The 11,921-nt window shown below is 40.2% G+C and overlaps 1 protein-coding gene across 1 annotated transcript; it reads left to right on the top strand.

Moving 5' to 3' along the window:
• The first annotated feature begins 394 nt into the window (after positions 1 to 394).
• On the top strand, positions 395 to 11,556 carry LOC134535018 (probable glutamate receptor). The gene is made up of 7 exons (XM_063373847.1): positions 395 to 827; positions 1,832 to 1,926; positions 3,135 to 3,308; positions 5,847 to 6,070; positions 6,163 to 6,386; positions 9,197 to 9,438; positions 11,032 to 11,556. The coding sequence occupies exons 1-7, from the start codon at positions 636 to 638 to the stop codon at positions 11,300 to 11,302; spliced, it is 1,422 nt and encodes a 473-aa protein (XP_063229917.1). The 5' UTR covers positions 395 to 635; the 3' UTR covers positions 11,303 to 11,556.
• Positions 11,557 to 11,921: the final 365 nt, after the last annotated feature.

The following is an 11,921-nucleotide window of genomic DNA, read 5'->3' as shown; positions in this document are numbered from 1 at the left end:
TGTGTGGTTTTTCTGAAGCTCTGCCCACCATGTGTGCGCCTGGGTACGGCTCAAGAGTAAAAAAGAATGAGTTTGTTTGTGCATTTTTTCCGACAGTGATAAAATTGTTAGTAGTTATGAACACAAGGTACATTTTTCACTATATAGCTCACAAATTCAGTTATCTTGAGTTAATATAGAAAATAGGCATGTCCAGTTTTGTTTGTAGGTACAGAACGCTATTTGGATGTGATTCAGAAAACTTGCTTTCCTGTAAAATTACAATTTTGTGTCGTGACAACCTACCAATACGGCTCAGGGTACGAAATTATTTTCGAAGTCACCACCCAGTGGCACCTCTTGACACAAAACTTGATATTGATTTCTCATCAGTAATAACAAGTAGTGCAGCAACGCACTCGAATTATGTTAATGAGCTTAGTTCGCGGAGTGGTAAGTTGAGACCAGTTTGTTTCTGTTTGGCTGCAGAAACTTGGGAGGTAATGAGTTCGGAAATGGGTGTAGAATGTTTCAGCAGCCAATTAACTGAAGTGCTCGTCATTACCAGGGCAGTAACGAGTATAAACAGTAGTTGTGTGTGTGTGCCGGGCAGCAGAATTGCCGTGCGTCCCACGTGAAGCGGAGCCCCTGTAAACATGCTCGTTGCCGTTGCGCCCGTCTTTCTGTCGATAGTGACGTGCGCGCTACCCGCCAGGACCATGCAGCCACGTCGGTCGTTGAAAACCAACAGCCAAGGCTGGGTATTCGTGGGGAATTCAACAGCCGTCAACAAGCCAGTTTTCCAGAGAGATTTCGGTGGGATAACTTTGAACATTACAGCATTCAAGGTAAATGAGAACCTAAAGTAAAACCTTATTAATAAAGTACCTTCAAGGTACTTAAAAATGTATACTTATTAATAAAAAGGAGTTTAAAGCTTAGGTACATATTTCTTAATAGAAACAAGATTTCATGGTTTAATTTTCAGGCCATTTTCATTTTTAAAATGGAAGATTTCAGCGTTATTGGACTTATTCTTCATGAAATATACTTATTAAAAATGATAGCATATTACTGAACAAATTTGACACATGTTCCATAATACAAATTTCCCAAAACAGTTGTCATTTTGACTGATTTATGATAAACTTTTACAATATAGTAATGTATAATAAGCATGTCTATTTGGAACAAATAAAATTAATCTTAGTAATATTTCTTTGTTTGAAAAATGTATTAATGTTGTAATGTAAAAATGAATTACCACAGTTAGAGTTTAAAAATATTAAACTTTTTTTTCCAACCTTTTTTACAGAAATTGTGGTGCACACTTCATGATAAATAAATTACTTTCATTGAATTTTATATTTAAAAATTTACGTATTCATCATTACTGTTAAGTTTTGATTTAAAATTTGATGACCGTAGTTTCATTATTTTAACTGTATTTTGGTGCTTTTTAGTGTATTAACTTGAATTTCAGTGTTAAATAGTGTATTTGTCATGCTTATTGTTACGGTTTTATCGCAGCTCACCCTATAATCTTGTACCTATGCAGTACCTATGCATTATTCATGTGTTAATTTTTTCAGACAGATGGTCATGTAAAATGTTATGTATTTTTCTACCTCCTTGTTTAGTGCTTTTAAAATTTTATATATATCTTCTTCTTTTCAGATTAAAATGAGACACATATTGATGTTTTCATCCCTGCCATCTTATATTTTTTAACTTTTTCAACAATTTTTTGCAGTAGGGTTGATGTAGATTTTTTTTTTTTTGCTCAATATGCTAATGCGTCCAACAGATGTTAGCTTGGTCGAACTTTAAAAAGAAAGTATTTTTTTTGCAGGTGGGATACCTACTCGACTTTGAAGACAATGACACAAAAATAATAGGAGTTTATGGCGATATCTGGTACACACTGGCAGAATACCTGAATTTCACGTAAGATCAGTGTGTGTAAAACTCTGTGTGTTCATTGAAAAACCCTGCTAGATGTAGAATCAACCAGTAACTTGGAGTAAGTGGGAGGTGAAAATGAGAATGACGCAGCACGGGAGATAATGTAGAGGAACTTTGAAGTATCCTGTGAGAATGAATTTAAGAATGTTTTAATACATGCCATCTTAAACAAAATTACTACTAATACCTTTCATTATAGTGTTATGAAATATCACCTTTTTTTTTCCATTCTGATTCTTATAAAATGTTGCATTATAAAGTCAATGCTATTTAATTATATGTTTTTTTTTTTTTTTTTTTTAATAAATTTGACATTTTAACTGAAAGGTGAAAATTTTTTAATTATTTTCGTTTAAATGAAAGTTGTCTGTTGTTTCCTTGTCACAGTTTTCACACCATTAGACTGTGACGCTGCTTTAAATATGAGTGTGAAATCATTTCACCAATTATTATTCTAATTTGGATAAAATGGAACAGTTTACTCTAATGGTCATGGAACCAAAACATTGTTCCCTCAGTAAGGCATTACGACTAGTCTTCTTAGCTGGATGCAGACCAAACAATCAGCGTGTTCAATCACTAACGCTGGGTGCACAATTGATAAAATAACAGTACCAGTTGGTCATGTACATACAAGAAAAATTTTGTAACCTATTCCTGTTACGGACGTGCAACAGCCAATGAGAGCGGAGTAGAATGCAATTTTGGCAGGGCTAGAGAACTGTTTATAATTATCAATAGTATTGTGGCAAGAAAATGTTGAGATATTACAATTATCAGGTCCATATAATGCCTGCTTTAAAAACGAATTATTGTTTATTAATACTTATTAAAGTCACTTGCAATTAATGTAAATAAAAACTAGAAATGTTTCATGGGTAGAAAAGTAAACCAAAAATTATACAGAACCCAAATTAATTTGTATGTTGAAAAACTGTATCCACAAATTGCTGGTCAGATGTCATGAGATATTCATTTGGTAGTTAATATAGTTATTTATTAACACTACAACAGATGTTGGATACATCGCGAAATTTCATTGGCTGGAATTAACAGCAAGAATTCAATTGTGTACCCATTTCGCACAGTTGTGTGCATGGCCTTCTATGTCCTCGCTTATCTATGTTAATTGTGAACTCGGCGTATGAGTTGTTGAGAGTTGAGACTAGCAGGAACGCCGATTGCCGCAGACTCCGCGTGAAGCGGCTCGCGAAGAATGTGGTCGGGATGCCGAACCCGGGCACCACCTGGGACGGCCTCATGGGGTACCTGCACCGCGGCGAGACCCACGTCGTGCCACGAGTGTTCATGAACAGCGATCGTGCGAGGGTGGCCCACTTCGTGCACCCCTTCGCCCGCACGGGGTGAGACTGGAACGACGCGGCCTTTCCTTAGGTCAGGAGTCCTCGCCTGCTGCCCCGGTGACCTGGGTTCGAATCCTGACAGGGCTTAACCAGGGGCAAATGTTCAATGGAGCCAACAGAACCCATCAGTTCCCATGCTTTCGGGAGAGATTAAATGCCTTTTTAGTACATTCTTAATCTGTTATTCAAATACATTATTTCAGGAGAATAACAAACACATAAAAGTTTCGAGACAATATTGTCCGCTTCTTACACTGAAACCCAGAGCTTGGCTGTCATTACTTATGTAAACCGATGTACCTGAAGCTATGGCCGAACCGAGGAACCACACCAGCGCTCTGCTTCCCTTGCGCCGACAATAAACAAGTGTGCACTAAGAATTAATCTGCTGCTAAAGTCTAACAAACTAACATGTTGTAAAAACATTGACTTTAAAACAACTTATCACAGCAGACATCTTTAAGATCCTCAATACGTGAGATGGACTGTTGAAAAGTAGTGAGGAATGTAAACTCGTCCCTGTGCAGGTCTGGGCTGTGCGGATTGTACTGTGCAAGGGAGCCAGGGCTGGCTTCTCCTCCAGCCGTCCGAGCAGTGGAGGGGAAGTGGGAGGGAACATGGAGTGGGGGCACGAGGGGAATCTGCCATGGCCCATAGAAAGGATCCCTCCTAGTATTTTTCTGGAGTGATTTTGGGAGATTATGGAAAACTGGAATCAAGATGGTTTGGCCAGAATTAAAACCCAGTTCTCCGGGAATGTGAGGCGAGTGTCTTAACACTGTGCCACCTCGCTACGACCATATATTTCATATCCTGGCAGAAACAAGGTAGCCAATCCCATCACGAAATGGGATTTTCCACGGCATGCCAATAACAAGCATTTCTAACTATTTCGAACAAAAAAAAATAAATCTGTTAAGTATTCTTGTGTTTGAAAAATGTACTAACGTGGTAATGTAAAAGTGAGCAACTAATAACAGTTGCAAGATTAAAAAGAAGTAAACTACAGTAGAATCACGCCGATGCAACCCCCCTCTGATGCGTCCATTCCATTTATACGACCGTTTTTTGAGAAACCGTGAAAAATTTGAGCAGAGAAAGTCGAAAATTTGAGTAAAATCGGCTGAAAAACAAGTCTGTTACACTTTGTAGGGCGATATGTGTTCACGTTTATCTTGGCGAGCGCTGTACTGTAAGCAGGCAGGCATACAAAAGACGGCTAAAAATAGATACCACTCCTCTAGACTGTCCACACTAGCCAATACCGGTAAACTACGCGCATCACCTGATAGCATCTACGCGCGTGTCTATTGCCATTCCGGTCCCGTGCCTTTGTCTTGCGACTGCTTAGTGTGATCTTGCCAGCTGCATCTAAGGTGTCACTGGCCACACAAAGGTGTTTTCACTGTGTTAACGACATCGCCAGGTGTTTGGTTCTCGGCTATTTTTCTATAACATCGCTGACTTCGCACATGTGCAGATAAACAAAAAAAAAATGTGTGGAATTATGCTATACACCTTGAACTCGCATACCCCGAACAATGGGTTCCGATAAATACTCGCGCTACGTGAATTCGCGTCACGCGAGTTCGGCTATGCTAGCCGGCTGGTGGTTATTTTCGTTCAAAACGTGGCGAAGGAACTTGTGTGGATCATGTAGAAAACATTCGGCTATAAACGAAAGATATAAGAACAATGCTATCCTGAAATGCTGTGACATGTTTAGGAGTAGATAATCACAGCCACAGACCGACAATATGCGCTCCCGCCCTTGCCGTCAGCGATGTTTATTTTGACAGCTCAAGCAATTATCTTTTCCACGTCCCTTCACAGCGTAAAAAAGAAAGGAAAAAACACAGCTACCACAGCGGCTTTTCGTGCGGGCGGGTAAGATAACATGACAGCTGAGACGGCTTTTCGTGCGATAGTGGACGCACTGAGCTGGGCTAGACACTGCCCGAGCGGCATTCACGTGTATGTATCCGACGATGCGGTGACACCCCAAATTCTCTATTGCGACCATTCCGTTTATAAGTCCGTTTTTCCGGAAACCGTGAGGGGTCGCATCAGCGGGATTCTACTGTATTTCTAATTTTTATTTTGCATACAATGTGGTACAAACTGCATGCTAAATAAATTACATTCATTGAATATAATATTCAAAATATTAGGTATTTGTCATTTAGAGTTATATTTTGAATAAAAATGCTGAGTAGTTTCATGATTTTAATAAATTTCGGAGCTATGTGGTGCATTAACTTGACTTTCAGTGTGATATGGTGTATTTATTTACGTGCTTATCGGTGTTGTTTCGGCTTTATCGCAATTCACCATATAATATTGTCCCTAGCTACATGGTTAGAAATTAAGAATGTGTGTAAGTGCTGTAAGTTGTATCCAGTGCGAGGAGATGTGTTTGGGCGAAAGGAAAGTCACTGCCCGTGTAGTACACGAGTGCCAAACAAGTGCGGTCGTGTCGAGTGTCGCAAGCGCACGTGAAAGCCCAACGGCGACACGCAACCGGAGGGTCGCCCCCAGGTACCAGCTGTACATGAGGAGCGGGCGCCCCAGCGTGTCGTGGTGGTGGGTCGTGCTGCCCTTCTCCCCCCCCTTGTGGCTGGCCGTGCTGGCGACGGTGCTCGCCGTGGCGGGGGCCACGCACGCCTGCGACCGGCTGGCCCGCGACCGCCTGCCCGGCCGGCCCCACGACCTCGACTTCTGGCGAGACCTCCTCCACGTGTGCGGCTTCTTCTGCCTCCAAGGTGCGGCGTCCGCGTTTCAACTCAAACAACAGTCAGACGACCGCCGTCCGAGGTCAGGCATGCTGGGAGCGTCGTGGGTTTGGCGGCCGCAGGTCACAGCTGGCACCAGGGCTGGGCGGGCGGGCGCCTGCTCCTCGTGGCGACCCTGACGACCGCGTGCGTCCTCTACCAGGCGTTCTGTGCCCAGCTCATCACCTCGCTGACCTTCCGCGCCAGCTGGGAGCCCCCGTTCACCAGCCTCGAGCAGTTGGCGGCCGGCGGGCACGACTACAAGCTGGCCGTGCTGGGCGGCTCGCACGTGCACGCCTGCTTCAAGGTCGGTGCCTGAGACCACGGAGCTCTTTCCTACATTATGTCACTCCGACTGCCAAAACTCAGACATAGTTTAACACAGCTACACTGATTGTGAGAACTAATTCATGAGCTATTATCAGGCAAACAAACCAGTTTAAAATTAACTCGCTTTATTTTGTAGTTTGGCATACCAGAAATACTGCATGTCCTACTCATCTACATAGAACATGCTTTTTTTATTACAAAATAGTGTCCATCAAACTTATTGCCTACATTGAATTCAGTTTGTTTGCACAGTCAACAGTAAATTACTGCCACACTTCTGATGCCATTTCTTACACAATTTGCTCTATTTGGCCAGAATAATTATACTTTAGAAGTGTCAACAAGCATTTCGTTTGACCAGCCAATATTAAAATACATCAACACATCCATATACCACTTTACAAAAAAAAAAACTTCCTCCTTCAAAGCAATCCCGTTTACCTAAAAGAAAGTTACTAGATATTACACTAGATGACTGCAGATGCAGTGAACTTACAGTCCAAAGCACTGCACAAAAAGCATAAAATTTTAGAATGCCAAAAATTACTATGTAAAATTTTAAATCAATCATTAATTCTATTAAACAAATATTCTTTGTAATTTTGCACTTTTAATTGTTCTTTATACACCAGTCACCCTTACGTGTCAACGACTCAATTAACTATTTTTAAAAACAAATTGAAACAAACATGGCGTCTTTCTGTTCTCACATCTCTGCTGAGGCACGGTATAGAGTCGCACACCTCTATGACCTACATACATCTATGGCACCTTCAACTGTTACGTTTTTGATTGAATAACGTACTTTGTTTACAGATGTGACGAGTACATGAAATATTTTCACGTGTAATTTATTTTATAGTTAGAGATGAATATTATTCCACAGAAGTCCAAAAAAATAATTCATTATTGAATTGAACCTGAGTTGAGCCATTTCATGCTGCAGTTAAGTTGTAGTGAAGGACTATTTTCGTAAAGGGTTTTGCAATACTGTCGGTACCGGTACCGGCACGGACATTTTAGCTGCGGTTCTCGGTGCCGGTGAAAATGCTGAGAACTGTAGGAACCGAGAACCGGTACCGACACATCCCTATTACAAAATAGTATTCGGTTTTTTTTTGCACAGTTTTAATCTCTTCGTACTTAGCAATTAGTTGTCAAGTAGTTATATTAACATTATAAAGTAACACCTTGGAACTGAACCTCATGCCCGAGTTGTTTTTGCTAGTAGTTACATGTGTCACATGTCGAGCAAAAAATGGTTTCAGTTTCCACTGTAAGGGTCACACTTCTATATCCTACTCCGTGGTGTGTGGTCACAATGAGGTACAGACAATAAAAACTTTAGTATAGTGTATACTATATATATATATATATATAGTGTATACTATATATATATATATATATATATATATATATATATATATAGTGTATACTATATATATATATATATATATATATATTTAAAGGATACTCTTGAATGGTGGCTATAAAATAATAAGTAAAGACGATTCTTTAACTCAAAACTGAGTTCTGCCCACACCAAAACTTTCTAAAACATTTAAGTTTGGATTTAGGTAAAGGAAAGTATTACTCCACATGTTAAACCTGATATATTTTCGCTTGGAGTTACCCTTATGCAACAGCAAGGAAGCCCAAATCAGACCGGTTGCGAATACCTGCTGAACCAATTCATGACTTTTTCAGAAAATGTTCATAAATATGATTTCTAAAAACATTTTTTTTTACGTTAAAGGGTGACACGCGCGCACTCACACAAGCATGCCAGCACACATAGTACTCCTCCTCCCCATATATTAACATATTAAAATTATTATTAAAAATGAGCAAATGCAGCAAGAATAGGAGATACTATTTGCAGGAACGTACTGATAATTTAGTCGGAAAGCTAAAACCATTTCAGGGATAATTTCCACATGATTTAATTTCATCTGAGTCGATAAACTAAAAGAGTGAGGTGCAAAAAAAACAAATAGCAAGGTAGCAAAAAACTCCTGGAAATTCAAGTTTCATGACTTCCACCACGGTTACTATTTATTTCAGTATTTTTTCACACCAATCGCGACCAGTCCAGTTTCTTTTCACGCCCATCAACGACCACATCCATGCACACAACTCAACACAACACGCGCATAGCACACACTATCAAGTTTACGCTAGATGCTAGGCTCGACAAAATAATTAAGACCACTTCAATACAGTAATGTGATAGTCCAGCCATCAAATAGTTTAAAAATTATGCAGGTGTGCAAACCACTTAATAATCAAAAATCTTAAATAATTTTCAGGATTCATACTTATGTTAAGTACTTTACAAACAAAAGTTATTACAGTTGAAAGATGTACAATAGGTATTTATCTACAAAACACTGATTTTGAGACCTCCATAAGTTTCTCTGTTTTCATAATAAATGCATAACAATCCGTAGTAAATCAGTAATATTATGTGAAAACCCATGATAATTGACAGTACTGTCATGACAGCCGTAACCTGTACACGCTCCGTACACTCACACAACTTAATTACACTTAACTTCAGTCCAACAGTGCAAAAGGGAGTCAATAAGAAAACGGTGATGGGGAGGGGTCGACCTGACCCGGTCAGGCTACTTGGTCCGGAGGAGGAACGGGAGCGCCCCGAGAAAACTGACCGGCCTGCCACGTTGCTCAGTTAGGTTCGACCCCCATCGGGAATCGTACCCCTGATCGCCTCGGCTCCAAGCGAGCGATCCGACCGCTCTGCCACCGCGAGCCTCATGTCGCCAGACCGCCACGGACGAGCACCTGGCGCGAGTGTGGCGGAAGTACACCGTGGTGGTGACCAACATATCGGACGGAGTGCAGCGAGTCTGTCGCAGCCACACTGCGTTCCTCAGCCTCCCGGAGAACGTGTACGCCGCTAACCCCCCGTGCAGTCTGGAGATTGTCAGCCGCCAGAAGTTCTTCCCGACCTGGATCTCCAGCGGAATCATCAGAAACTTCCCCCACCAGAAGGTGCTCGACATCAGGTACCCGCCCACCGGCTGCAGATTAATACCAAGTAACTCTGCACCGATCGAGCTGCACTTCCTGAACCTTAGTGTTGTTGGCATTCTTAATTAGCTTACTTCTTTAAGAGTTTATTGTTTCTGTTGGTTGTCATTTCATTAGTGTTTCCTTTTTTCTAGTGTGTCGCATTTCACATTTGTCATTCCCGTTGGATCTATACTGCATTGACGTTCAATAATCCGGCAAAATCGCTAATACGGTGAACGGTAGCATTTTTCAAGGGGAAAAGAACAAAACAATGTCAAATTCAGGAAAATGTTTGTAACAGGGAAACTATATTTTCACCTCTAGTCTATTTAATATTAATTTTACATAAAAGCCATTAAGAAATTAAAACAGCACTACTATTACTTTATTTTTATTTTTTTATAAAACCATTTAGACATGCTGAATTTACAGTAGCCACCAATATCTTCCACAGCATACATTTCTTGAATGTTGACTTCCTTGAATTACTTTATTATGTATTTTGAAACATGTATGAGTACATGTCTACTAGTATTACTTAGGTACTAGTTTGATGACAATCTCTGTGCAGAAAAATAATAATTTAAACAATTTAAGTATTTTTTTATGTCATAAACAGGAAATGTTAAAACATAAAATTATATATACAGAAAATTTATGGCTTTCTTTGCTTAAATAAGAGCTGCGACTAAATTAACGGCATCACAGCCAAGAAAATTTAATGAGCAGGAAACATAACAGAGTTTTTCTGTAAGCAGGCATCAAGCCACACAACTCAATTTAGTGATCTGAGATTCCACATTATTGGATTTCTGTCATTGCCCCAAGGTGTCTGACTGCCAAATTTCAATTTGAACTAATTTTAAAACATATTTTATCTTGTCAGTTGTTTCACGTCAGATATTAGGGACTCCAGAATCTATAGGAACAAGTTAAAATATTTTTTTTACTTTCAGATTTGAGTTTGCCATACCAAATAACAATTTGATCCTTTCAGAAGTGAAATATGTAGCAAACTCAAGCTGCAGAGTTGTTGGTTCCTAATATATATTTTTAAATGAGGTCATTTGACTGAGTTTGCCTTACATTCAAGATTGTATGCAGATTGAAATAGTTTTATATTCCAGGCTGCCTTGCATTCAAGAGAATCTTATGATTCAGGTAATCCTACATTTGAGGTTGTCCTACAATACTGGATAGATTGATCCCAGACATTTAAAAGTTAAAATAACTATGTATTTTAAATTTTTTTATATGTTTAGTTTTCTAAAAAAAAAAATAACCATGGGGCAACAAATACTGTATTTACCCGAAAATAATGTTACTGAATATAATGCAACCCCAAACATTTCTATTTCAGTTTATGAAAAATTATTTATGGGGTTAAAAATCTCAATCACACTGAAATTCAAATAATTTTATTAGTAAATGCTGTACTAACTTGCATTTCGGTTTTATATGTATGTTCTATTGACGTGATTTGCCGAGTTATTTTGGTTTTATCGCAATTCACCATATAATCTCGTCCCTCATGCATGTGAACGGTCAGATCTATATTCAACGAGGGGTCCGTGTGTCGCCTGCAGCTTCATAAAGATCCAGGAGACGGGGGTGATGAAGAGGATGGTGCTGCGCCACATCGCCCCGCACCGCAAGAGGCACCGCCGGCAGGGCGGCGCCCGGTCCAGCGAGATGGAGCTGGAGCACATCCAGCCCGTGCTGCTGGTCTACTGCACGGCCGTCGCCGCGTCGCTGGCCCTCCTCTGCGCAGAGGTCGCGCTCGCATCCCGCCGTGCCCAGGTTCCCGCGACGCGGGGAAGCAAGGTGGACTGCAGGACGTTGTCTTGGACTAAATAGTGTTCCAGCATAACTAAACTAAACTGTACTCCTTAGCCACGTTTTGAATGAATATATATATATATATACTGGTGTATAAATCATTATCAGTTTACTGACAGTTCTAATATCTTTTTACTCCCGTCTCTGTAAAATTTAAGTAAACAGATGATGTGACTGTTACGTACCAGATCAACAATGTCAGAAGCATTTTTCTGTATTTTCTTGATTTATGTTGCTGTAACTAGTGAAGAATAAAGACCCTCCACATGAATAATCCTAAAAATATCCAGAATTTATTTATTTTCCCTGCCTGACGGAAAAATTTTTTTTTAGCAAGCCTGAAACTTTTTCCTGAATTTTGGAATCCCACGCAGCCCTAATATGCCGATTGTTCACAAAGTTAATTCTAAAGCGCAGCCGAATCAGAGTAAAAAAAAAGTGTAATAAGTCGTCAACAAACAGTAATCAAGGCCAAGTAAGATCCAAAATGACACAAATCCAAGTCATGACAGTAGCTAACACAGAAGGTAACGTGTCCGGGAGCAGGGTTGGTTGAAGATGCCGAGCGACGGCCAGCATGCCAACACACTGGTGCCACAGAACTTATCTGTGAGAGGAGGGTGAAGAGGACCAGTCC

Source organism: Bacillus rossius, chromosome 8, assembly GCF_032445375.1.
Source record: "Bacillus rossius redtenbacheri isolate Brsri chromosome 8, Brsri_v3, whole genome shotgun sequence".
Lineage (NCBI taxonomy): Eukaryota > Metazoa > Arthropoda > Insecta > Phasmatodea > Bacillidae > Bacillus > Bacillus rossius.
Note: the sequence above shows the minus strand (reverse complement) of the source record. Positions and strands in the feature narration are given on the sequence as shown.

What these genes read in the sequence shown, in the direction of transcription:
- LOC134535018 (XM_063373847.1), top strand. Translation starts at nt 636, where the DNA reads ATGCTCGTTGCCGTTGCGCCCGTCTTTCTGTCGATAGTGACGTGCGCG. An exon ending in GCAGAATACCTGAATTTCAC is followed by an intron (nt 1,927 to 3,134) that starts GTAAGATCAGTG and finishes CGATTGCCGCAG; the next exon opens with ACTCCGCGTGAAGCGGCTCG. An exon ending in CGGCTTCTTCTGCCTCCAAG is followed by an intron (nt 6,071 to 6,162) that starts GTGCGGCGTCCG and finishes TGGCGGCCGCAG; the next exon opens with GTCACAGCTGGCACCAGGGC.